This window comes from Pan paniscus, chromosome 10 (assembly GCF_029289425.2).
Source record: "Pan paniscus chromosome 10, NHGRI_mPanPan1-v2.0_pri, whole genome shotgun sequence".
Lineage (NCBI taxonomy): Eukaryota > Metazoa > Chordata > Mammalia > Primates > Hominidae > Pan > Pan paniscus.
Genome location: NC_073259.2, coordinates 36855517 through 36881404, shown reverse-complemented (window position 1 = coordinate 36881404; position 25888 = coordinate 36855517). Strand labels below are relative to the sequence as shown.

Sequence of the window (25888 nt, the reverse complement as noted above, 5' to 3'; positions counted from 1 at the left end):
TCTTTTCCCCCTTGACCCTCAGACTGAAGAGTTAACCCACTGACCTTCCACACCCAAGGGGGTGGTTCTTGGAAGCAGAGCTAGGATGTGGGAGGTCTGCCTGTGGGGTTGAAAAAAAGGGGAGAGGGTGCCCTTTTTCCTTGTCATGCTTCCTCCTCTTTCTCATAAAAATCAGAGACTGAAATGCTGCCCCTCCCTTATATCCGGTCACGATGGCAATGCAAATCTGAAGAGGCAGGGCACTTCCCTGTCAGGCAGTACGGCTGGGCATAGCAACCTCTGCCTCTCCGTTTCTCAGAGCTCACATATCCACCTCCTGGGCTTTTAAGTGGGCTTTAGTGAGGGGCTCCTCCTTCAGCTGGGCTCCTCCTTCAGTTCCCCAGCTCTTCTGCTTCAACTCCGAGCGGGTGTCATGTGTGAGAACGGCCAGCAGAGGGAGCAGAAAGCCTGGAAGAGCAGCTAGAGCCTGCAGTGACGTGGTGCGGAGGGGCGGCAGTCTCCAGAACTTCGAGACGTAGAGCCGGGGTTCTAGGGAAAGGGGCTTCAGTCCCAGGGCTCCTTGGTGACCTCGTGAACCACACCCTGCACCCAGAGCCTCAGCCGCTGCTCCTTGCTTTTATGCTCCATAGACTCCTCACCTTCTTCCAGAGCCCCCAACCCAACTTGATTTGCCCCAAACCGCAACTCTGTCCCAGCCGCTGCAAGTTCCATCCAAAGGATGAGGCCTGCAGATAAACCACAGGATGGCAGAATGCTCAGTTAGCACCAACCAAAGGCGACTACCCTACCTCCACTATTATCGTTCTCGGTTGAACTTCTCCCCCTGCCCCGCAATATTTTCCTCAATCTGGTTGTCGGGGCCTCTTTGGGGCCAGCCGATCCAGAAATCCAAGCCGGGATTTAGTACTCACCAACAGCAGCGTGTTCAGCCGGGGGGGGGGAGGGGGGCGTAGGCAGTATAGGGTCCCTCAAGGGAGGGGGAGGATCCTGGGGGTCCTGGGGGTGCAATAAGCCCGGCACCCCTTCTCTTGCTTCCAGCTACCCCGCCTCATCCTCCAGAACGGCAAGAGGGAGGGAAATAGAAGGGAGGTGAGGGGCGAGCGGGAAGAGCGGCGGCGCGCCAGCGGCTGGAGCGAGAAAAAGTTTTTGCAAAAGGGAAAAAAAAAGTTTGCGCTTCTCGCGGGTGGTCCGGGCTTGCGGCCCGGCGGGCTGGGCCGGCAGGAGGGCTGGGGGCCAGGTTGGGGGGGTGGGGGTTGGCATCGAGGCTGCGCTGCCGTGGCCCTCTCCGCCCCCCCTCCCCACCGCACACCCCCCAGCCCAGACTCCAGCCCTGGACCGCGCATCCCGAGCCCAGCGCCCAGACAGAGGTGAGAAGGGGGGGCAGGCGGGGGACCACCTGGGAGCAGTGGGGGAGGGGGCCTGAGGGGATGCTCAGCTTCTTAGGGACTCATCCCAGACCCGGGACATAGAGGCAAAATAGGGGTGGGAGAGCCTGGGGTGAGACATTAGAAACTCCAGATTTTTCACTTGTATCTTTCTCTGTATCTTCTTTTTCTTCCCTTTTTTCTTCTGTCAGTCTGTGTATCTCTGTCTCAGGGAACCGTGGGTCTTTGTCTCCGCCTCTCCCATATATTAGAAATATCTCACTTTCATGCGGTTAAGTTGAAGAGGCTGGAGGGATGGCTAGCTGGAGGTCTGCGTTGTAGAGAGGTAACCCCAGGTGTGTGTCTGCGCGTGGGGTAGGAAGACGTCAGTGTTTCTGAAAGGTGGGGACTGCAAAGGAGGGAGCTCCAGGTGGGGTGGGGACGGGTGTGTGGGAGGCAACAGAGCCACTACGGGCCAGCCAGGCTTGAACCTTTGACCTGTCTTGTGACAGATGTGCCAGTGGATGCTTGTGCTTTAGGGGAGTGTCTTCTGGACTTGGAAGGGGGCTGGGGCGGGGGGCTGTCCAAGGTCTAGTGAAGGCCCTAGAATGACCCCATGCAATTTGGACTCCTGAGTCCCAGGGGCTGTGGGCAAGGAGCTCAGGAGGAGCCGGGGAGACCTTGTCTTGACCCTCTGACCTCAGGACCACCGGGGCAGCGGGAGCCAGCCGCAGGGAGACCCCTACCGGGGCTGGGCGGGACCACTGGCCACTGCCAGCCTGTGTATCCCCGTTGGCCCCCTGCCCAAACGGGAGCTGGGGATCGAGGCCCCTCCTCTGGCTCAGACCACCCTGCCTGCCCTTGCTCCCCGCTCTGAATCCTCTTTCAGGTCCCATGACCCCGAAACAATCAGCACTGGGCAGCTAGCTTTCGGGACAGGATTAGGGAAAGGGGACCCCGTAGAGCCTGGGGACTGAGGGTTTTAGGGGTCTGGAGAGCTGGGGTCTTCTAGGATAGGTCTTTACGTTCCAGTAGAGGGAGAAGGCGGGCGGTTTCCCGGGGGATATGTAAGGGTCGGAATAAGTGTGGTTTTCCCTAGGGGGCGGGGTCCAGAGACCTCTCCCCCTCCACCATCATCTCCCTGGCATCCCCGCCCTTGACGTCACCAGGGGGTTCCCGGGGGTCTGGAGGGGTTAACCCTTGGGAAGCCGGCTGCTATAACCAGCAACCTAAGGTGTCCGGGCCCCTCCTCCTCCCCATACACACCTAATTTTATTGACCCAGTCACTTTCTCTGCTTTCTCTCCCCTATACTTTCTGGATTATTCTCCCTTTCTAACCCCACCAACGGGGACCCCCACTCTCCAGTAGTGCCCCCCTGGGCGCCACTGCCTGCTTTCCGGATGTGCTGAGAGGAGGAGGGAAGAATGTGGCCCGCCCCTCAGCCCCCACCCCTATGGCTCGCTCTACTGGGCTCCCGGGGCGGGTGGGGGGAGCGGAGCCGTCTGCAGCCAGTGCCTGCGGCGGCGACTTGGGTGGGCCGAGGAGGCACGGGGGCGGGGAAGGCGGGACCGGGAGTAGGGGGGTGGAGCCGACTCCTGGGAGTTGGGGAGCGGGGGTGCGAGGGGGACGCTGGAAAACAGGGAGACACCGAAGATGGTTTAGGGCTCCCGCAGGGGAACCCTAGAGCTCCCTGTCCCATCCCGAGCTCTCACACCCCAGAAAAACTTTACCGAAGCTAAAAAAGTTGGCGACATTTTCCTTTTACTAGCCTGAAGGGGAGATGTGGGTGGGCTGTGGAACGCGTGGGCGAGGAGGGGTGTAGCCCCATTTCCTTGGAGGCTCTTCGGCAGCTAGGCAGTGGGGCAGAAAGATGACTGAGTAGGCAAGTTTGGGGGAGTCTCTAGTGTTTGGGGGATCATTTGCAAACTTCCCTCCTTCCCCTGGGTGAGTCATAGAGGGAAGGAGGCGGGAGAATTGTCCCCCCATCCAGCTGCCAACCAGCTGTGCCCCCCGCCCCCCAACATTAGTTCCAAGGTCGAGTTGGGAGGTCTTGGATGCGGGATCCGCACCTCGGTTGGAAAAGGAGGAGTTAGGAAGGGTACAGCCCAGGCTGCCGGGCCGGGCTGGGTCGCGGGGTCCGGGTTCCGCTCCCCATCTCACCCCGCCCTCACCCTAAATCCCAGCATCCCGGGATCACCCACCGCGCCGGCCGGCCCGGCCCGCTCCCGGTGGTTCTCCACCCCATCCCGCCCCACCCCACCCTCATTCCCGGGAGACCGGAAAACCCGGGATGGAGTCAAAACTGGAGTTTGAAAAGAAAAACGGACAGCAGCACCTTCTTCCTCGCTACGCTTTTATAAGGATCACATTGTTTTTTTCATTCTCTCAGAGTCTCCCCTCATACTTCCTTTCCTGTTCCCCCAAAACAGAGACCAAAAAGATTAGGTGGGCCTGATTTAAACTATCCCAGAATAACACCAGCTCTCACCTTTGTGCCCAACAGACCCAGAAGACTCCCCTCAGGAATCTTACCTCCTCCTCCACACTGTTTTCTGTCTAAGAGGGCAGATGGCTTGTGTTCCCTCCTGGCCCCACCTGGCTCTGTGTCGGGACTGTGGCTAGGGCTCCCTCTGCTGGACACTGCAGAGATTGTACACGGGCTGTCCCTGGGGAGGGGCACGAGAAGGAAGGGGGAACGGGCTCTAGCAGAGCCGCCCAGTGCTTGAAGTCAGATCCATCACACGAGTTCTCCCAGCCCACCCTCAAAGCCGGCCCAGGGTTAGAGCAAGAAGAATTAGAGGGTCCATGTTACTAAAATCACTTGAAGTTAATATAGGCACAGTTAGTCCAAAACATGCCCTCTACACACAGACCACACAGGCAAAGCTCCCACCCAGTTCCCAAGAAGATCCCCAGAGTACACAGACTACAAGACTGCCTCTGCCTCTCTGGGACATCATTTCCCCTTACCCCTCCCCTCACTCAGCGAGTGATGCTTTTTTTGTTTTGAGACGGAGTCTCGCTCTGTCACCCAGGCTGGAGTGCAGTGGCACCATCTCGGCTCACTGAAACCTCCGCCTCCCAGGTTCAAGCGATTCTTCTGCCTCAGCCTTCTGAGTAGCTGGGATTACAGGCACCCGCCATCATGACTGGCTAATTTTTGTTTTTTTGTAGAGACGGGGGTTTCACCATGTTGGCCAGGCTGGTCTTCAACTGACCTCAGGTGATCCTCCCGCCTCAGCCTCTCAAAGCGTTGGGATTACAGGCGTGAGCCACTGTGCCCGGCCCAGTGATGCTCTTTTCAACTCGAATTCCGTGGCAGATGTCTTAGAGGGGCGGGGACACCAGGGATGTTCTGCCCAGGATTCTGTGCCTGAGACTGCTGTCTGACAGTCTCTATTTCCTCCACCTTTATAACTACCTTCCCTTTCTGCAGTGTCCCCACACCCTCCTCTGAGACGCCATGTTCAACTCGATGACCCCACCACCAATCAGTAGCTATGGCGAGCCCTGCTGTCTCCGGCCCCTCCCCAGTCAGGGGGCCCCCAGTGTGGGGACAGAAGGTCAGTGTATATACCAATCCCTGGGCCTTGAGGATTTGGCAGATCTCCCACTTGGGCCCACCCCCACCCCATGCCAGTTTCCTATCTACAGGAGGATTTGAGGCCCCATGTCATATGGACCTGGAATCTGGGATCAGGTCATGTCTGGGGTTTTAAGGTGAGGTTTATGTATCCTCCATTCCCATTCCAGCTGTCTCTTTTTTCTAGGACTGTCTGGCCCGCCCTTCTGCCACCAAGCTAACCTCATGTCCGGCCCCCACAGTTATGGGCCAGCCAGAGAGACCAACAGCTGCACCGAGGGTGAGGGCTCAGGCAACACCTCTTCCCTTTCTGCCCCTCTCTGACTTGTTCTGAAAGAGAAAGTGGGAGGGCAGGGGATCTCACTTGGAGGAGGAGATGCTTGGAGATGTGAGGCGTCAGAGCACCATCAAGAAGTCACAGATGGGGCCGGGCGCGGTGGCTCACGCCTGTAATCCCAGCACTTTGTGGGGAAGCCGTGGCAGGAAGATCGCTTGAGGTCGGGAATTCAAGACCAGCCAGGCCAACATGGTGAAACCCTGTCTCTACTAACAATACAAAAATTAGCCGGGCGTGGTGGCATGCACCTGTAGTCCCGATTACAGGGGAGGCTGAGGCAGGAGAATCACTTGAACCTGGGAACGCAGAGGTTGCAGTGAGGCAAGATGGTGCCACACACTCCAGCCTGGGTTACAGAGCATGACTCTGTGTCTCTCAAAAAAAAAAAAAAAAAGTCACAGATAGCATCAATAGGGCAAAGCAGAATCAAGTATCATTGGTTTTGCCAAGTCAGGACCCATAGGTTAGGTGCATGGAGAGACATGCCCCTTTACCATATCCGTCTCCACTGTCTCCTGCCCCAGGCCCACTCTTTTCTTCTCCCCGGAGTGCAGTCAAGTTGACCAAGAAGCGGGCACTGTCCATCTCACCTCTGTCGGATGCCAGCCTGGACCTGCAGACGGTTATCCGCACCTCACCCAGCTCCCTCGTAGCTTTCATCAACTCGCGATGCACATCTCCAGGAGGCTCCTACGGTCATCTCTCCATTGGCACCATGAGGTGCAGTCAGCCCCGGGCCAAGAGGCCCCTAAAGCCCCTACCCGAGTCCATTAAAACTCTCAAGCCCTCAAACTACCTAACCCTATTTGAATCCTTGTCATTTCAAAGACAACTCTCCTCAGTACTTCCCTGGGACTGCCTCAACCACTACAAATCCCAAGTCTTCCAGAAATCCTCCAAATAGCCCAATCCTTCCTGAGACTTCCTAATTGTCTTAAGTAACTGCCTCCTCTCCTCCTCAGCCCATCTCTGGGATTCCCAGCCCAGATGAATCACCAAAAAGGGCCCTCGCCTTCCTTTGGGGTCCAGCCTTGTGGTCCCCATGACTCTGCCCGGGGTGGGATGATCCCACATCCTCAGTCCCGGGGACCCTTCCCAACTTGCCAGGTGAGAGTCCCCATATTGCTACCTGATTTCCCTCAGCTCAGGGTGGGTGGGTGGTGGATTTTGTAGGGGAAAGGTGAAGGAAGGACAAGGGATATAAGTTTTCAGTACTAGAAAAGTAAAGAGGTGTGGGTGCTGGGGTTCACTCCTTGCAGTTGAGTCAGACGCTTCCAAATGGGATCCCACCTTTTGCCCATCCCATTCACCAGTGTAGTCTGAGGAGGAAGTCCCTTCCAAACCTAGGAGGTTCCAGCTGCTTGGGTGGGGGCACTTAGGGCAGGAAGACCTGGCTTGGTTTCCTCTTCCTTCTGCTTACTTCCACCCTCATCACCGTCACCTCTTCCCCTGGGGAAGCTGAAGTCTGAGCTGGACATGCTGGTTGGCAAGTGCCGGGAGGAACCCTTGGAAGGTGATATGTCCAGCCCCAACTCCACAGGCATACAGGTAAGGGGATGGGCAGGAGCTTTACCTCTGGGACCTGAGCAAAACTAAAGCTGTCACCCAAGTGACCCTGAGATTGCCTCTCTTGCCCTAGGATCCCCTGTTGGGGATGCTGGATGGGCGGGAGGACCTCGAGAGAGAGGAGAAACGTGAGCCTGAATCTGTGTATGAAACTGACTGCCGTTGGGATGGCTGCAGCCAGGAATTTGACTCCCAAGAGCAGCTGGTGCACGTGAGCCCCAGGGGGTAACAGGAATGGCTAGCCAGAACCTTTAGGAGATTCTGAGTGGGACATGGTGGAATCCGGCTGAGGGCAGGAGGTCAGAGGAGACTGAGGTTGAATGCTCAGTTGGGTAGGCAGAAGCTCAGAAGTTGTAGCTTTGCCTTAGGGAGCTGGAAGACCTGAGATGTGAGATATGATATTGCTCCTGCCTCTTCCTCCTTGAGGTGGAGTCGTGGAAGAGGAACAGGGGGTGGAGGGAAGGTCTGTTCTGGACCTCAGGGTCATGGGAGAGCCTTGGAGAGCCTTTGTATCTTCTCCCTCAGCACATCAACAGCGAGCACATCCACGGGGAGCGGAAGGAGTTCGTGTGCCACTGGGGGGGCTGCTCCAGGGAGCTGAGGCCCTTCAAAGCCCAGTACATGCTGGTGGTTCACATGCGCAGACACACTGGCGAGAAGCCACACAAGTGCACGGTGAGGCACCAGTGTCCCAAGTCCAGGGTCTCTTCCTAAATCAGGGCTCTCCTTCAAGGTAGGGCCCAAGGCAGCCTTTTGCTTTTATAAGTCCTTTCTTCCATAAACAAATATTAAAAATAATGTTTGTGTGACTGTGTTGGCATAAAGATGAATATGATGATATATATTAAAACACTCTTGGACCTAAAACCTCATTTTTTTCCCCTTGATTTTAAAAGACATTAAAACAGGCCAGGCACGGTGGCTCACACCTGTAATCCCAGCACTTTGGGAGGCTGAGCCAGGCAGATCACAGGGTCAGGAGTTCAAGACCAGCTTGGCCAATATTGATGAAACCCTGTCTCTACTAAAAAATATAAAAATTAGCTGGGCGTGGTGATGGGCACCTGTAGTCCCTGCTACTCGGGAGGATGAGGCAGAAGAATCACTTGAACCCAGGAGGTGGAGGTTGCAGTGAGCTGAGATGGCGCCACTGCACTCCAGCCTGGGCGACAGAGCAAAACTCCGCCTCAAAAAAAAATTTTTTTTAAAAAGACATTAAAACATGTTCGTGGGCCTCTTAAAGTATTGTTGGCCTTCAGTACTGTGCCTACTACTCTGCCTAATGGATAAACCCTGCATCAAGGACAACAGCCCGTTCCCCCAAGACGACCCCATCTTGGGACAGCCTAAGATCCCCATGCAGAGAAATCTGCCCTGGCTTGGTCAGAAGATGCTCTAGCATCTTTATATTCCCAAAGGGAGAGTGCCTCCAACTGCTTCCCTTCTCCAAGTTCTTGCCTGCCCTTGTCCCCTAGTTTTGGGAATTCTCTCGAAGCCCCAGTGCCTTTCATCTTGAGTTATATTCTCTGATGTGTGTCCTGTTGGAGATTGAGGGTTCCTTCCATCTCCATGTCCTCTGTCTGAGAACTATCCTTTGACCCCTGCATGTCCCCCAGTTTGAAGGGTGCCGGAAGTCATACTCACGCCTCGAAAACCTGAAGACGCACCTGCGGTCACACACGGGTGAGAAGCCATACATGTGTGAGCACGAGGGCTGCAGTAAAGCCTTCAGCAATGCCAGTGACCGAGCCAAGCACCAGAATCGGACCCATTCCAATGAGGTGAATGCCCCAACTAAGCGACCCTCCCCTCTTGAGAAGCCACCTACCAGGGAGATTCCCCCATAAGAAATCCCTTAGCCCAGCACCCACTCCACAGAGGTGAGTCCCCCTCCCCACATAATTCGCCCAGAAAAGGCTTTTCTGAAACCCAGAATTTCCACTTAACTACTCCTCCTCCTACCACTAACCTCTAACCAGCCAAAGGGCTAACCTAAAAGATTCCATCTAGAGGAGACCCCTGATCCCTCCAACCCCTGGATTTATGGGACCTCACAGCCCTGGGTTCACCCCCTCATCTTTCCCAGGCTGTCAGTTTTCCTAACCCTCCACTTAATCTCTGCATCTTTGACTCCCACCCGAGGCCTCCATCCTCCTTACTTCCTTTGGTGCTGTGTGCTCCTCCCCTGCCCCCTGTGTTGTCACCACTTTTTCCCATTTCTTCTGCATTCTTCCGCTTTGATCCGTTTGCCTTCTGTCTCCACTCTCCACTCAACAGAAGCCGTATGTGTGTAAGCTCCCTGGCTGCACCAAACGCTATACAGATCCTAGCTCGCTGCGAAAACATGTCAAGACAGTGCATGGTCCTGACGCCCATGTGACCAAACGGCACCGTGGGGATGGCCCCCTGCCTCGGGCACCATCCATTTCTACAGTGGAGCCCAAGAGGGAGCGGGAAGGAGGTCCCATCAGGGAGGAAAGCAGACTGACTGTGCCAGAGGGTGCCATGGTGAGAGAGCCCAGGCAACCCTCACCTCCATACCCCAGCCCACCCTGTGGACATCTTTCTAGTTACTTCCCAACCCATCCATTCCCTCCTATAGAAGTCACTCTTCTGTGACCAGTCTGCCTGTCTCTTGTCTTAGTGTTGCTCTTTGGGCTTCCCCAAATCTAGAGGTTTTAGAATCTTTCTGTCTCACTCTCTCACTCTCTCTCTCTCTCTCCTTCCTTCCTTCTTTCCTTCTTTCCTTTCTTCCTTTCTTTCTTTCTCTCTCGCTCTCTCCTTCTCTCTTTCTTTCTGACAGAGTCTTGCTCTGTCGCCCAGGCTGGAGTGTAGTGGCGTAATCATAGCTCACTGCAGCCTCAGACTCCTGGGCTCAAGTGATCACTACAGGCACACACCATCATGCCTGGCTAATTTTTCTTCTTTTTAGAGATCGAGTCTTGCTATGTTGACCAGGCTGGTCTCAAACTCCTGGCCTTGAGCGATCCTCCCACCTCAGCTTCCCACAGTGCTGGGATGAGCCAATGCATCCAACCCAAACTCTTTCTTTTTTTTTCAGACGGAGTCTCGCTCTGTTGCCCAGGCTGGAGTGCAGTGGCACGATCTCGGCTCACTGCAACCTCCGCCTCCCAGGTTCACGCCATTCTGCCTCAGCCTCCTGAGTAGCTGGGACTACAGGCGCCCGCCACCACGCCGGGCTAATTTTTTTGTATTTTTAGTAGACATGGGGTTTCACTGTGTTAACCAGGGTGGTCTTGATCTCCTGACCTCGTGATCTGCCCACCTCGGCCTCCCAAAGTGCTGGGATTACAGGCGTGAGCCACTGCACCTGGCAACTCTTTCTTAAATAGCACTTAGTATATGTTCCAAGCCTTTTACATGTATAATTTCATGTACTCCTCACAGCAACTTCATGAGAAAGGGACTCACTGTTCCCATTTTCAGTTGAAGAAACTCAGGCATAGAGAAATAGCCCAAGGTCATAGAACTAAGAGCAAGAATTTGAGTCCAGCCAGTCCGTGCTCCAGCCTAGGTTCTTCTCATCAAACGTCTCACATTCAGTTTGCTCCCCCATCTCTTACCTGCTTAGCCCTTTCTACACTTACAAGCTTCCTTGGAACCCCAGCAGTCACTGGGACACAGGCTTCAGCCACTCATCAAGTTGAAGGAGCTGTGGGGAAGGGTGTTGCCCTCAGACCTCATCTTCTCCACAGAAGCCACAGGCAAGCCCTGGGGCCCAGTCATCCTGCAGCAGTGACCACTCCCCGGCAGGGAGTGCAGCCAATACAGACAGTGGTGTGGAAATGACTGGCAATGCGGGGGGCAGCACTGAAGACCTCTCCAGCTTGGACGAGGGACCTTGCATTGCTGGCACTGGTCTGTCCACTCTTCGCCGCCTTGAGAACCTCAGGCTGGACCAGCTACATCAACTCCGGCCAACAGGGACCCGGGGTCTCAAACTGCCCAGCTTGTCCCACACCGGTGAGACCTGGGTGTGGGAGGTGTGGCTGGGGTGAGATCTGGACCTGCCCTGAGGTTGAGAGGAGGAAGTCACCCTTGAGGGCTGTCACACAGCACTTTTGTATAATTAGAAAATAGTGTCCTTCCTCAAGACACTTTCCATTTATCAGAAAATAGTTGTGATGTACAAACATGCAAAGGCTAGCCAGGCATGGTGGTGGGCACCTGTAATCCCAGCTACTCAGGAAGCTGAAGCAGGAGAATTACTTGAACCTGGGAGGCAGAGGTTGCAGTGAGCTGAGATTGCGCCATTGCACTCCAACTTGAGCAACAAGAGCGAAACTCTGTTTCAAACAAAACAAAACAAACAAACAAACAAGTATGCAAAGGCTATGATGCGAATGCTGTTCCCTAGGATTGTGCAGCACACAACCTGCACAACTGTTCATAGCGACCCTGAATCCTTGGTAACCTAGGCATGGGAGAAGTAGGAGACAGAACAGACTGGTTAGGGATAACGAGCTTACCCCTGGGAATCCAGGACAAGGCTGTTGCATGGAGGAGGCAGGGTGAAATTTAGGAAGCTCCTTGACCATCCTACCTTTTCTCCCCATCACTTGCAGGTACCACTGTGTCCCGCCGCGTGGGCCCCCCAGTCTCTCTTGACCGCCGCAGCAGCAGCTCCAGCAGCATCAGCTCTGCCTATACTGTCAGCCGCCGCTCCTCCCTGGCCTCTCCTTTCCCCCCTGGCTCCCCACCAGAGAATGGAGCATCCTCCCTGCCTGGCCTTATGCCTGCCCAGCACTACCTGCTTCGGGCAAGATATGCTTCAGCCAGAGGGGGTGGTACTTCGCCCACTGCAGCATCCAGCCTGGATCGGATAGGGGGTCTTCCCATGCCTCCTTGGAGAAGCCGAGCCGAGTATCCAGGATACAACCCCAATGCAGGGGTCACCCGGAGGGCCAGTGACCCAGCCCGGGCTGCTGACCGTCCTGCTCCAGCTAGAGTCCAGAGGTTCAAGAGCCTGGGCTGTGTCCATACCCCACCCACTGTGGCAGGGGGAGGACAGAACTTTGATCCTTACCTCCCAACCTCTGTCTACTCACCACAGCCCCCCAGCATCACTGAGAATGCTGCCATGGATGCTAGAGGGCTACAGGAAGAGCCAGAAGTTGGGACCTCCATGGTGGGCAGTGGTCTGAACCCCTATATGGACTTCCCACCTACGGATACTCTGGGATATGGGGGACCTGAAGGGGCAGCAGCTGAGCCTTATGGAGCGAGGGGTCCAGGCTCTCTGCCTCTTGGGCCTGGTCCACCCACCAACTATGGCCCCAACCCCTGTCCCCAGCAGGCCTCATATCCTGAACCCACCCAAGAAACATGGGGTGAGTTCCCTTCCCACTCTGGGCTGTACCCAGGCCCCAAGGCTCTAGGTGGAACCTATAGCCAGTGTCCTCGACTTGAACATTATGGACAAGTGCAAGTCAAGCCAGAACAGGGGTGCCCAGTGGGGTCTGACTCCACAGGACTGGCACCCTGCCTCAATGCCCACCCCAGTGAGGGGCCCCCACATCCACAGCCTCTCTTTTCCCATTACCCCCAGCCCCCTCCTCCCCAATATCTCCAGTCAGGCCCCTATACCCAGCCACCCCCTGATTATCTTCCTTCAGAACCCAGGCCTTGCCTGGACTTTGATTCCCCCACCCATTCCACAGGGCAGCTCAAGGCTCAGCTTGTGTGTAATTATGTTCAATCTCAACAGGAGCTACTGTGGGAGGGTGGGGGCAGGGAAGATGCCCCCGCCCAGGAACCTTCCTACCAGAGTCCCAAGTTTCTGGGGGGTTCCCAGGTTAGCCCAAGCCGTGCTAAAGCTCCAGTGACCACATATGGACCTGGCTTTGGACCCAACTTGCCCAATCACAAGTCAGGCTCCTATCCCACCCCTTCACCATGCCATGAAAATTTTGTAGTGGGGGCAAATAGGGCTTCACATAGGGCAGCAGCACCACCTCGACTTCTGCCCCCATTGCCCACTTGCTATGGGCCTCTCAAAGTGGGAGGCACAAACCCCAGCTGTGGTCATCCTGAGGTGGGCAGGCTAGGAGGGGGTCCTGCCTTGTACCCTCCTCCCGAAGGACAGGTATGTAACCCCCTGGACTCTCTTGATCTTGACAACACTCAGCTGGACTTTGTGGCTATTCTGGATGAGCCCCAGGGGCTGAGTCCTCCTCCTTCCCATGATCAGCAGGGCAGCTCTGGACATACCCCACCTCCCTCTGGGCCCCCCAACATGGCTGTGGGCAACATGAGTGTCTTACTGAGATCCCTACCTGGGGAAACACAATTCCTCAACTCTAGTGCCTAAAGAGTAGGGAATCTCATCCATCACAGATCGCATTTCCTAAGGGGTTTCTATCCTTCCAGAAAAATTGGGGGAGCTGCAGTCCCCTGCACAAGATGCCTCAGGGATGGGAGGTATGGGCTGGGGGCTATGTATAGTCTGTATACGTTTTGAGGAGAAATTTGATAATGACACTGTTTCCTGATAATAAAGGAACTGCATCAGAAAAAATAACATGCCACTTTATTATTATGTTGGGGAGGAATGATAACAGGGAACAAGAAGAGAAGCAGGGGTTAATCCACTCACTTTCCTCTTTAGAGAAGCTCCCTCACCCATCCCAACACCTCAAGTCACACTCATGAAGATAGAGACAGTCATTTGGGAGATTTAAAGGGATATCCTCAAAACAGAACACCAGCCTCTCACCATCAGAGATGACCGGAAATATGTTTTCTCTTCTTCCTTCCCTGCATCAGGGGAAGAGGCTGGTGAAGTTGGTGAGCATCAGCTGGACCAGCTGCCCTGGGTAGAGAGCATGGGCTGCTGGGTCAGATGTCTCCTGCTCTGGCCGAAACAGGGTTGGTCCAAACACAATTCCCAGGTTGTGGGGTGTCATGCGATTCTTATCTGAGTGTGCTATCACCCTGTAAGCAAAGGCCAAGGAAGGGGATATATGGCAGCAGCTTGCCACTTCATAGCAATCTAACTAACCCTTCAAAGTTCTGAGCAGGGAAGCGTTCACTCTGGGATTCCTCCACATGGTAACAAAAAAACCAAGGAGATACAAGGAGAATGGAGATGGACCAGTGGAGAAACCTTCAGGATACAACCTGAAGATACAACTGCCTCTTCCGGCTTCAGGGGCTGCCCCAAGAGTTCTGCCTGCTCACAGTTTGGGAGTCTTTAATTCAAGTGGCCATCCTCTCTCAGAAGTCACTGCCCAGGCCCAGTTCAACCAAAGAAGCCATCAGCAATGTCCCAATGGGAGACAAAGAGGCAGAGGGAAAGGAGAAGTAAGATTTCCCTTATTCCTTTCACAGCATCTTGGTTCCATTTCCCCACTTGATGCTGACCTTTAGGTTTTGACCTAAAGTCTTTGATGGGCACGGTGGCTTACACCTGTAATCCGAGCACTTTGGGAGGCTGAGGTGGGTAAATCACCTGAGGTCAGGAGTTCGAGACCAGCTTGGCCAACATGGTGAAACCCCGTCTCTACTAAAAATACAAAAATTAGCCAGGCGTGGTGGCGGGCACCTGTAATCCCAGTTACTCAGGAGGCTGAGGCAGGAGAATTGCTTGAACCCAGGAGGCAGAGGTTGCAGTGAGCTGAAATTGCGCCACTGCACTCCAGTCTGGGTGACAGAGTGAGACTCTGTCTCAAAAATAAATAAAATTAAAAAATAAAGGTTTTGACTCTGGTAATATGCTCCTGCACAGAGGTTGCCTTCCTCACCTGCCCATTAAACTTAGGTGCTTCCCTACCTTCACTCCACCTGCACAGAGTCCCTGTGGCATTCCCCACTCCACCTTTCCCCAGCATGAACAAAGAGGTTCTGTCTTCCTGACCTGCATAAATGCTCCAGGAGGTACCGTAGAGTGTCATGGTTGGGCTTTGGCATTGAGCCTATTAATTCTTGTATCTGAGAGAGGCACTGCTCTGATTCGGAGAGTGCTAGAGAGAGTGATGGGAAAGGCATGGTAGTAAGGTTAGGGAAGGTGCTAGGACAGGATGGGTAAATGCACTGCTCTTTCCCACAGGCATGGAAGACATCATTAATCTAGCACAGCTTTCTTTTTCACATAGCCCAACTATAGCCTCATAATTCTTTTCAATTCAGCCCTCTAAACATTCACAAAAAAGCAACTGGAGTAGGCACCTGAGTTGAACGTTATTTTCCATCTCTAAGGTCAGAATGGGAAAGAAGAGTATAAGGGAACCTCTATTCTATTATTTACCACCCGTGTCCCCCACATCAAGGGTTCTTTCCAAAGCTCCAACCCTTACCAAGGGCAGCACGGAAATGGGGCAGCAGCAGTGGTGGCACCAGAGGCTGGGGCAGCTCCCGGAGAAAAAGCTTCAGGGCTCCGGTGACCACATGAATGTCATCCCACTCAGTACTGTCCAAATCTAACCGACCTTCTGGAGGGAGAAGGAGGTATAGGGGCTCATGAAGGGCCAGAAAGATTTAGAGACTGAGAGATTAGAAGTTATGGAGAAATCCAGTCAAAGCAGACTATAGGAATGCCTAGAGGGTCTGCAGTGGGGCAAGGTAGCTAAGGTGGGGATGAGGACAACCCTCCCAGGAATAGTACATGGGGGTTTCCACAGGAAGCAAAGAGGATATGTGGAAGTTTTAGGGATCTGAAGGGTCTTCCATGTAAGTACCTTGTCCTGGCTGTTCTGGGAACACATACCTCCCATCGGAGGTGACCGCACGCTCTGCAACATGAATGAGGAGAGATCAGGAGCTAAGACATACACTTCCAGCCTGACGGCCTCTCTATTCTGCCAGCTTCCTCATGTAGGACTGCCCATGGTTCTCAGGCAAGACATTCTTAGTACAACCACTGGCCCACAAGCCTTCTCACCTCTGTCCACCAGAAAGCGAAGCTTCTGGACCACTGCCAAGTTCCCGCTCACCCGATAAATGCCATCCACATCTAGACCTGGGAGATGAGGAAGGAGGAGATAAGGACTGCTACTTGAAAGTGTGTGTGGTGAGGGATATAAGGGTGGAGAGAAAAAGGGCAGTAGGAAGACTAGGTAGAACGGGGGAGGCAGAAAATTCTAGGCCTTAGCCTGTTGGAAGAGGATTCTGGGGTCTCTGAGAAAATGACCTCTTTTATCCACAGCAGCAATGCAGAGCCGCACAAAGCTGGGCACCGTGTCTCCTTCCCGCTGGCAGAGTGATTCCAACTGGCAGCCGAACACCTGGTCTGGGGAAGTAGAGTGAGGCGGGAAGCCAGTGCCAGCGTCACTCACAGGAGCTCTTCTCAGCATAGGCCTTTATCCTTAAGTGAGGCTGGTCCTCCTGGCTGCCTGTGCCAGGCCTGGGCAAGGAAATACACTCCACCTCCCTTCCCCTGCTTCAAACAATCTGGCAAAGGGGTACAGGTCACCCCAGCTTCTCCCCTAAACAATCTGGGGTAGTGGGAAAGCAGCAGTCACAGAAGGTTGTGGTCTAGTTCTGGGAAGCTCTACTCTGAGCCTCGCTGGAGTTTTCTTATCCATGAACCTGGCCCAGCCCCCTCACCTCGGAGCAGACCCCGCTCCTGCAGGCTTTGTAAGGGCGGTCTCTTCGCGATGAGCCGCTTTAGTTTGTTGCGCACGCGGTTCTGCTCGGTGCCTTCGGGCCCCCGAACTGCAGGAGGCAGGTAGAGCGGGGCGTGAGCGCCCGGGAGCCTCGCTGCGCTCCCGGACCCTCCCTCCCCAGCCCGCGCCTCACTGGAGCTCCGGCGGCTGCTGAGGCGCAGCAGCGGCTTGGACACCGGCTCCGATTCCTCTTCTTCGTCCTCCCCGGCGCTCAGCTCCGCGGGTCCAGAGCCCGACAGACGCAGCTCCAGGGGGTTCTCCCGATCCTAGACCCGGGGCGGGCCGTGTCGAAGGTGAGAGAGGAGAGAAATCTGCATCCCTAGCTGGACTCTGACCCACTGCCAGGGTCCCACTTCCCGGCCCAGGCCAGGGCTCTCCACTGAGCCCACCCTGCCCCCACTGCTCCTGACTCCTATCGTTCCTACCCCACTCCCTTGGTCCCGGCCGGCCCGAGCCTCCCTCCGGGCCTCCACCCATCTAACCAGCCGCTCGATGACAGTCCGCAGCGCGCGGTGCCAGGCTCGCAGCTCTGTCTCGTGGTCCGACTGCAGCAGGAACTCGTGGCCAGGGACCGTGCGGATCTGAGGGCCAGGCAAGGAAACGCTCGGGTCAACGGGGAGGAGTATAATAAGCAGGGAGACCTAGCGGGAGGCCTGCGCGGGAGATTGGGGGCGCCCTCGGGTCGGGTGGGGCCTTGGGGACGCGCGGGAGGGCGCTCACGTGCAGGACGTTGCGGCGGCTGGACAGGTGGCGGCCGTGCGCCAGGGCCGCCCCGCGCAGGTCCACGCTACTTTCGGGCCGGCTACCCGCTGGTCCCTGACAATGAGGGAGGAAACTGAGGCCACGGTGTTGTTTCCTTCACTGCTTCCCTCTCCCCGGTGGGCTGTGAGGAGGTGGGAGGCTTCCTCACTTCTTTACCTTCCTCTGCACCGCCCTCCCCGCGGTCGCCCCCACATTGGCGTGAGGCGGTAGGCAGCGCCCGCACCCCTCCTGCGCCTCTCGCTCACACTCACCCAGCCTGAGGAGGGCGCTGTCGGCGGTGGCTCTCGGTAGAACACCAGGCTGTTACTCGTTAACACCACCCAAGACGGGCCCCAGTTCTTCCTGCGGGGACAGAGAGAGGAGGTAGTGGTAGCGAACAGGTCATTCTAGAATGACACGAGGAGGGTGCTCTTTCAACACCCTGCTCTACCCTATGGAGTTGACAGCCCAGGCCCTAGCTGTATTCCGGGTTCTCACCTGAGCTTGCGCCCCCCTTGGGCAATCTTGGTCATGTTGAGCAGACCCGACTTTTCCACCTCCTGGGAAGTGGAGGGAATGGGATCTGTAAGTCACCCTCGCCCTCCATAGTGGCTACGGCTTTCCCTAGGGGGTCTCCCAGGAGTGAAGTCCCTTAAAGTTGCTGGGGGAGGGCTGGGTAAGAGGATATTCAGAAAGAGGAAGATGTTTATGTGGAGCAGGAAAAGGGGGGAGGGGGGGCAGGGAGGATCTTGGCCTTCACAAAGAAATGGGAGATTCACATGGGGGTCGTCCAGGAGCTGCGGCAGAGGTCGAGGGGCCTGCAAGGCTGGAGGGTCAAGCTGCGAGGTGCGTTGGCTGAGGCTGAGTGAACCCTAGGGGGGAGGATTGGAGAAACAGGTGGGGAAACGCTCGACTCAGGGATCCCTGGCTGAAGGAGGAAGAGGGGTGGGATACGGGTGAGAGGTGGGCGGTGTGGTGGGGAATGGAGAATGTCTTACACAAAACAGAAAGTCATAACAAGCTGGCTTTTTCTGCATGTGACTGGGAGATGGGAGGGATCTCACCTGTGGGTCAAGCGGTTCTGGGGTCCCTGTGTCAGATCTGAAGCCCTTTGCCTGAGGTTGCAGGACATCATTGTTCCTCTTCAGGGTCTGTGTCCCCTCCATGGAGCCAGGGTTCTGGGTTAGGGGAGGAGGAAATAAAGCTACATCCAGATGCCACCTCTACCCACTCTCCACACCCTTCTTATACTTGGCTGATTGTTCTGATCTTCTGAGAGCCCCAGAGAGAAAACACACTACCTTGAGGTTCATCAGGGGAAGGAAGAGCTTGAGGGGACAGTGGAGAAGCAGGAGGTGAGGTCTCACCGTCTCGCTGCGACTGCGGCGCGGGGGCTTCCAGGACTTGCAGCCAGTCAGTGAATTTATGTAGAAGCAGCGTCCAGAGTTGGGGTCCAGGTGCTGCTCCCAGGCATCCAGCCTCTGCAGCAGGGGGCATGCAGGGCCTGGGGGTGGGGACCGAGGACAGCGGCGAAGGTCCACCAGGTTACAGTACACAGGGGGCTCTGACATGAGGGGCTGGGGGCCTGCCTGCCAGAAAAAGGGGAAGAAGGAGGTGGTCATTCTGCCTGTTGCCCTTCCCATGCTTCTCTTGGCCTTCCCACCTCCTGCTCCCTCCCCCATTGTCTTCTCACCGCCAGCTCTGGGCTGAGGTGACCCAGGGTACTGGGGGAGAAACCCCAGGCCCCAGCTGCTTTTTAAAAATTCTCTCTCTCACAGTTTTCTTTGCTCTTCTCCTCACTTCCTGTTGCCAACTTCCCGCCTCCCCCACCCCACCCCCACCTCAGGGCCACAGGAAAGGGGAACAGGCTTTTTGTGGGGTGGGGGGAATGTTGAAGGGGGTGCCCCACCCTCACATCCTGCAAGGTAAAAGAAGACAGAGAAGGGTCTACAGAAGGGAGGAGGAGCCCCTTTCCACCCACAGTTAAGAAAGAGAGGGAAGGGCTGGGCAAGTCACATCTCTAGAGGAGACCTGCTGTAGCCTATCAGGCAAGCAGAACACAGAAAAACCCTGCCCTGGGCTAGGAGTCTGGAGGAAGGAAGAGCACAGGGCTGGCCTTTCAGTGCCTCCACTGCGCCCTGTGCCCTGTCCCCTCAGGGCCTTTGGTACCTACTGTCACTTCTCACCTCCTACCCAGTTTGCCCCTCGGCTGCCTCTTTCTCCTCCTTGCTCAGAGTCAACTGAATGCCGTGACCTCACAGATGTCTCCCCGCACCACCCCAGCCACTCTCCACCACATTAACTTGCCTTTGTAGACTTATCAGTAGTACCAAGGGTTATCTTATTTATTTGTTTTTGTGTTTGTCATCCCCAGGGGAGTCCCCTGAAGACAGGGGTGCTGTCTGTCCTGTGCCTAGAACAGGGCCCAGCTCAGAAGAGCTGTGACTCACTGTGCTGGCACTGGCTTCTGACGGCAAGTCTTCCTGGGAGAGGGATCTTCCGCTTGGTCCTTCCTGGAAAGGCTTCAGAAGGCTGGGGCTCAGATTGTCAGTGCTGACGCTCCTACACATTTTGGGGGGAAGTGGAGGAGGCTGCTCCGAGCTAGCCTGAGCCCTGCTTGGGAGGGCCTGAGAAAACTCCTCCAGGGAACCATGAAACAACTTCGGCCCTGGAAACAGAAAAGGGGAGGGTGGGTGGCAGGTGATCAGAGGTGTTGTTGTAACTGGGTCCCCCATCTTGGGAACTCACAGGGAAGACAAGAAGGGCAGAGGGAGGATGTGGAAAATGGCATGAGACCTAGAAGCCTTAGGACTAGGAGGACAGGCAGTGGGATGAGGATGCCATGGCGGGGGCAAGAGGTAGGCTGATCAAAGGAAAACAAGAGAAGATGGTTAGCAGAAGCTTGAGGGAGGGGGACCTCCCGAAAATTCCCAGAAGCCAGGGAGGTAGGAAGGTGATGGGAGGTAGGAAGGTGAAGGGAGAGGGCTTAGCGCTTACTCACCAGGAGTCCAGAGCAATTGGCCGGGGATGACGGTAGTTGGACTCTGGGAAGGGATGGATTCCTCTATCATATAGGCTGCTGGGACGAAGATGGGTCGAGAGGTGGAGGGAGCTTCTAGGCGTCTTGCCAACCACCAGTCGGAGTTGGTCTTTCGAAGCAGTAGGAACCTGTCCCCTTCAGCCAGAGACACCTGCTGGCCATCTGCCCCAGTATAAGTAAAGGCATAGAGGGCACAGAGCTGGGATCCCCGAGGAGGGCTTCGGGGGCCCAGCCCTAGGATCCCCCAGGAACTTGGCCACCACCGGCTGGATAGCATTGTAGCCAGCACTGTCACCTGTGAGAAAAAGGGACACTGGAGACCCACAAGGGAATAGGCCTGGCTGTCTCCAGGTAGACAGACATGGTTCTAGGAGCAGTGTTGCGGGGAGGTGAGGACGGGAGCCCTTGAGTTGGGGGAGAGGGTAGAGCAAACAGCCTGGTGAGGATCGGTGACAGGTTTTGGGGGCTGAGAACTCCTGGTGGTGTCTGGTGAGGAAGTATGTAAGTAACATGAGAGAGGATGTGGTCAGCAGGGCTGCATGGCCAGCAAGGCAGGAAATTAGAGGAGATGACCTAGGCCAGTAGTTTTCCTCCAAGTACCTTGTGGGGCCCATCAGAAGATTCAGGAGCAGGAGTTGGTCCTGGGTAGTGGTGGGAGTCTTGAGGTGGACACAGGAAGGAGATAAGAAGAAAGAATCAGGTTCAAGACAGAAACAGGGAGACACAAGGTTAATGACAAAGACAAAAATGTGTGTTATTCTTTATTAAATTTATGCAAGCATCAATGTTTCCGTTACCAGTCACCTCAGACCATAGCTGCGTGCTTCCTGTGCAGACTCAGAGAGACATGGTGACAGAGAAACAGAAAGCCAAATAAATACCAAGACCAAATCAGAGAGAAAGACAAAGTGGGAGAAACACAGAGGGATTCAGAGTTGAAATATCGCCACCCTCCCAATCCAGGACACGATTTTGGGAGCTGAGAAGCCTTAATACTGTCCTGTACACACAAGCCTCTTGAGGCAGGAGCTACTTTAGTGTGTGGGTTCATTCATGCTTTTTTTTTTTGAGACGAAGTCTCGTTCTTGTCCCCCAGGCTGGAGTGTGATGGCGCGATCTCGGGTCACTGCAACTTCCGCCCCCCGGGTTCAAGTGATTCTCCTGTCTCAGCCACCCGAGTAGCTGGGATTACAGGTGCCTGTCACCACACCTGGCTAGTTTTTTTATTTTTAGTAGAGACAGGGTTTCACCATGTTGGCCAGGCTGGTCTAGAACTCCTGACCTCAGGTGATTCACCCGCCTCAGCCTCCCAAAGTGCTGGGATTACAGGTGTGAGCCACTGTGCCCGGCCTCATTTATGCTTTTATCAAGGATTGATTGAGTGCCTCCTGCGTGCAAGGAGCAGTGTCAGGCACTGGAGATGAGAGAAGGGAATGAGCCCTTTTGGAGCTTAAGGAGAGACAGACCTTAACTAATGACACAATAAACTTAATAATTACAATTGAATCAGGAACAATGGACAAGTAATGCAAGACGCTATGACAGGTAGATAGGGGACTGATGCCAGCTTCTCCTTGGTGGAAGATGGGAAGTGACCTTCCCTGGATTACCGGCACTTTAAAACCCACACTTCTGCTTCTGCCTTACCTGGCCACTCCTCTTTTCCTCTTCTCTCAGCTTCTCCACTGCACAATGTGAGGCTTTCTGTTTGGGTTTGGAGAGGTGGGTTAAGGAGCGAATGCCCCTCCCCACTGGTGATATCAGAGAGCCAGCTCTCTTCCCCTGAGGGCTGGGTGGCTAGTACTGGGCTTCTGCCTCAGTGATCTTCCTAGTTTACTTCACTTCAACACATGGAGAATCCTACCCCTCAACTCTTCCTTCCCACTTCCAAAATAGTGACTAATTTCACCCATTTATTCACTTATTTATTCATTTGGTGTTCAGTGCTTGAATCCACCCTTTTTTTGCCTTCTCTGAAACTCTCTCTCCTATACTTTAGCTTGTTTTTGTTAGCTTCTTCGCATTCACTTTTAAACATATCCAAGTCTCTCCCGTCTTTAGACAAACCTCCCCTTACTGGGCTTTCCAGATACCACCATATATATGTCTCTCTCTCTTTCTTCTTCTCTTTTTTTTTTGAGACAGAGTCTTGCACTGTTGCCTGGGCTGGAGTGCAGTGGCACAATCTCTGCTCACTGCAACCTCCGCTTTCCAGGTTTAAGCGATTCTCCTGCCTCAGCCTCCTAAGTAGCTGGGATTAGAGGCGCCCGCCACCATGCCTGCTATTTTTGTTTGTATTTTTAGTACAGACAGGGTTTCACTATGTTGGCCAGGCTGGTCTCGAACTCCTGACCTCGTGATCTGCCCACCTCAGCCTCCCAAAGTGCTGGGATTACAGGCGTAAGCCACCGCGTCCAGCCTCTCTCTTTCTTTTTACAGTCGAACTTCTTGAGTTGCCTACACTGTAGAGCGGATCTCCATTTCCTGTCCCCTCACTCCGCCACCTTTTCAAAGTCACTCCTCAATAGAGTCACCCCCGACCTTGCCTGAGCATGCTGCAGTCCTTATGCAGTCCTTATGTTGCTTGACATCTCAGTAGCAGGCAACACAATTGACCTTTCTCTCCTACAAACACTCTGCTGGTATCCCTCTTACCTTTCTGGCAGTTCCTTGTCTGTGGCATGAGAAATGACCTTCCTCTGCCTGTTCGTTAAACCACAGAAGCCTATCTGAGATCCTGTGCCCTGTGCTTTCTGCATACTCTCCCTGGGTGGTCTTATTCTCTCCCCAGCTCAAATGATTTCCATGTGCTGCTAAGGACTGTATCTCAAGTCCAGATCTTTCTCTGGGGCTCCCATCTAATCCACTGTCCACCAGAAAATCCACTTGAGTATTTCACAGGTACGACAAACTCAGTATGAACCAAACTGAACTTATCACAAACCTGTTTCTCTCCCAATACCACTATTTAGTTTAATATGAAATCAATAAATATTGGCCTGGTACAGTAGCTCACACCTATAATCCCAGCACTTTGGGAGGCCAAGGCAGAATATCACTTGAGCCTAGGGGCTTGAGGTGCAACATAGTGAGATCCTGCCTCTACAAAAAAAATTTTTTTTTTTTTTTTTGAGACGGAGTCTTGCTCTGTCGCCCAGACTGGAGTGCAGTGGCATGATCTCGGCTCACTGCAACCTCCGCCTCCCGGGTTCATGCCATTCTCCTGCCTCATTCTCCCGAGCAGCTGGGACTACAGGTGCCCGCCACCATGCCCAGCTAATTTTTTGTATTTTTAATACAGACGGGGTTTCACTGTGTTAGCCAGGATGGTCTCGGTCTCCTGACCTCATGATCCACCCGCCTCGGCCTCCCAAAGTCCTGGGATTAGAGGTGTGAGCCACCGCGCCCGGCCAAAAATTTTTTTTAGTTAGCCAGGTATGGCAGTGTGTGCCTTGTAGTCCCAGCTGCTCGGGAGGCTGAGGTGGGAGTATCTATTGAACCTGGGAAGTTGAGGCTGCAGTGATGCGTGATAGTGCTACTGCACTCCAGCCTAGGCGACAGAGTGAGACCCTGTCTCAAAATAAATAAATAAAATAATTTAATAAATATTTATTGAATGTTTACTACCATATATGCCAGGCAGGAACTATGTGCTAGGCATTGTCAATTAAGATGGTAAATATGGGGCCGGGTGCAGTGGCTCACATCCAGCTCAATCCCAGCACTTTGGGAGGCTGAGGCAGGCAGATCACCTGAGGTCAGGAGTTCAAGACCAGCCTGGCCAATGTGGTGAAACCCCCATCTCTAATAAAAATACAAAAATCAGCTGGGCGTGGCGGCAGGTGTCTGTACTCCCAGCTACTTGGGAGGCTGGGGTAGGAGAATTGCTTGAACCCAGGAGACGGAGGTTGCAGTGAGCTAAGATCATGCCACTGCGCTCCAGCCTGGGTGACAGAGCGAGACTCTGTCTTAAAACAAAACAAAAAATATGATCCCTGCCCACTCATAACAATGAAAATACGATGTAATAATGATCACTATGATAGAGGAAATACTATCATCTGTTGTAGCACATAGAAAGTATGCCCTATTTCCCATGCCAGAAACCTAGCAGCCAACCTGAATTTATCTTGTTTCCTCGCCACCCACATTGATTCAATTGATTACTGAACACTTCAATTTATATTTTCCCAATCTACCTACTTTTTATCCCCACAACTACCACTCCTTTAGCCTGGATGATATAATTTCCTAACTAGTCTCATTGCATATAGTTCTCATTGCATATAGTTCTGCTCCCCTTCCAACCATTCCTGACACAGCAGCCAGAGTGACCTTTCTAAAACACATATGCCCTGCTACTCTCCTGACTTAAACTTTCCACATTTTATAATGTCATTTACAGATTCCCTCTCTACTCTTTTCACAGTCTCCACCACAAACTCCACACTGCAGTCTTATGCGAATTCCTCACATTCTTAAAGTGCACTGAAATCTTTGATTCTTTGCATATGTTGTTTCCTTTGCCTGAAACACGTCCCTTCTCCACTCCCTCCAGTCTTCACCTAGATAACTCTTACGCATCACTGAGATCTCAGCTGAAAGGTTACATGCACAGGAAAGCATCTCAGCCAGGCGTGATGGCTCACACCTGTAAACCCAACACCTTGGGAGGCTGAGGCGGGTGGATCACTTGAGGTCAGGAGTTTGAGACCAGCCTGGGCAACATGGTAAAACCCCATCCCTACTAAAAATACAAAACTTACCTGGGTGTGCTGGCCCAGCTACTGTAGTCCCAGCTACTTGGGAGCCTGAGGCACAAGAATCACTTGAACCTGGGAGGCAGAGATTGCACTGAGCTGAGATCATGCCACTGCACTCCAGCCTAGGTGACAGAGCAAGACCCTGTCTCAAAAAAAAAAAAAAAAAAAAAAAAGGCCGGGTGCGGTGGCTCACACCTGTAATCCCAGCGCTTTGGGAAGCCGAAGCCGGCGAATCACAAGGTCAGGAGTTTGAGATCAGCCTGGCCAACATGGTGAAACCCTGTCTCTACTAAAAATACAAAAAATTAGCTGGGCATGGTGGTGGGCGCCTGTAATCCCAGCTACTTGGGAGGCTGAGGCAGGAGAATCGCTTGAACCCGGGAGGCGGAGGTTGCAGTGAGCCAAGATTGCGCCATTGCACTCCAGCCTGGGCGACAGTGTGAGACTCTGTCTCAAAAAAAAAAAAAGCATCTTTTCACCCATTAGAGGGGCCCTAACTAGGAGGTACGATGGCAGGCTTTGCCTCCTCTATCATAACTTTCATCACACTTTAAGGATTATTTGATTTTCTGACTTTCAGGAAGTCTGTAAGTGCTGCCAAGGTAGCAGAAGCCCACATCCATTTTGTTGATAACTGTACCTTCAATGCCTTCTACAGTCACTTCTACAGTGATTTCTGGCATAAAGTCATAACTTTATGCCTCAGTTCCCTCATTAGTAAAATGGGGATGAGAGACCTACCTCAGTTTGTTTGTTTATTTATTTTAGACAGAGTCTCGTTCTGTTGCCAGCCTGGAGTACAGTGGTGCGATCCCGGCTCACTGCAACCTCTGCCTCCCAAGTTCAAGCAATTCTCCTGCCTCAGCCTC

The 25888-nt window shown here is 54.0% G+C and overlaps 3 protein-coding genes across 9 annotated transcripts in view; 2 read left to right on the top strand and 1 right to left on the bottom strand.

Moving 5' to 3' along the window:
- Positions 1-1119: 1119 nt before the first annotated feature.
- GLI1 (GLI family zinc finger 1) lies at positions 1120-13390 on the top strand. 3 transcript variants are annotated; one of them, XM_003824854.6, is made up of 12 exons: positions 1259-1367; positions 4803-4929; positions 5137-5229; positions 5811-6006; positions 6249-6393; positions 6745-6834; positions 6926-7063; positions 7378-7527; positions 8469-8633; positions 9130-9360; positions 10569-10836; positions 11439-13390. In XM_003824854.6, the coding sequence occupies exons 2-12, from the start codon at positions 4830-4832 to the stop codon at positions 13181-13183; spliced, it is 3321 nt and encodes a 1106-aa protein (XP_003824902.1). In that variant the 5' UTR covers positions 1259-1367; positions 4803-4829; the 3' UTR covers positions 13184-13390. The 3 variants fall into 3 exon arrangements, with proteins under 3 accessions (XP_063449456.1, XP_057155392.1, XP_003824902.1); XM_063593386.1 differs by lacking the exon at positions 4803-4929 and having other exon boundaries at positions 1120-1367; XM_057299409.2 differs by lacking the exons at positions 4803-4929; positions 5137-5229 and having other exon boundaries at positions 1120-1367.
- On the bottom strand, positions 13384-25861 carry ARHGAP9 (Rho GTPase activating protein 9). Of its 5 annotated transcripts, XM_055095482.2 has the most exons (20): positions 25023-25857; positions 21904-21960; positions 20857-20915; positions 20218-20551; positions 19667-19884; positions 18584-18805; positions 18281-18394; positions 17996-18088; positions 17715-17776; positions 17489-17579; positions 17196-17291; positions 16958-17056; positions 16609-16741; positions 16417-16524; positions 16001-16099; positions 15752-15829; positions 15549-15602; positions 15168-15302; positions 14729-14834; positions 13384-13806 (listed from the first exon to the last, which is right to left on the bottom strand). In XM_055095482.2, the coding sequence occupies exons 1-20, from the start codon at positions 25123-25125 to the stop codon at positions 13635-13637; spliced, it is 2433 nt and encodes an 810-aa protein (XP_054951457.1). In that variant the 5' UTR covers positions 25126-25857; the 3' UTR covers positions 13384-13634. The 5 variants fall into 5 exon arrangements, with proteins under 5 accessions (XP_054951457.1, XP_063449460.1, XP_063449459.1 ...); XM_063593390.1 differs by lacking the exon at positions 16001-16099 and having other exon boundaries at positions 20218-25861; XM_063593389.1 differs by lacking the exons at positions 14729-14834; positions 20857-20915; positions 21904-21960; positions 25023-25857 and having other exon boundaries at positions 20218-20548.
- MARS1 (methionyl-tRNA synthetase 1) overlaps positions 17572-25888 on the top strand; it is a 39370-nt gene continuing 31053 nt past the window's right edge. The window contains exon 1 of the mRNA XM_063593387.1: positions 17572-18062. The gene's annotated coding sequence lies outside the window, so the exon portion shown is untranslated. The remainder of the gene's footprint in view (positions 18063-25888) is intronic.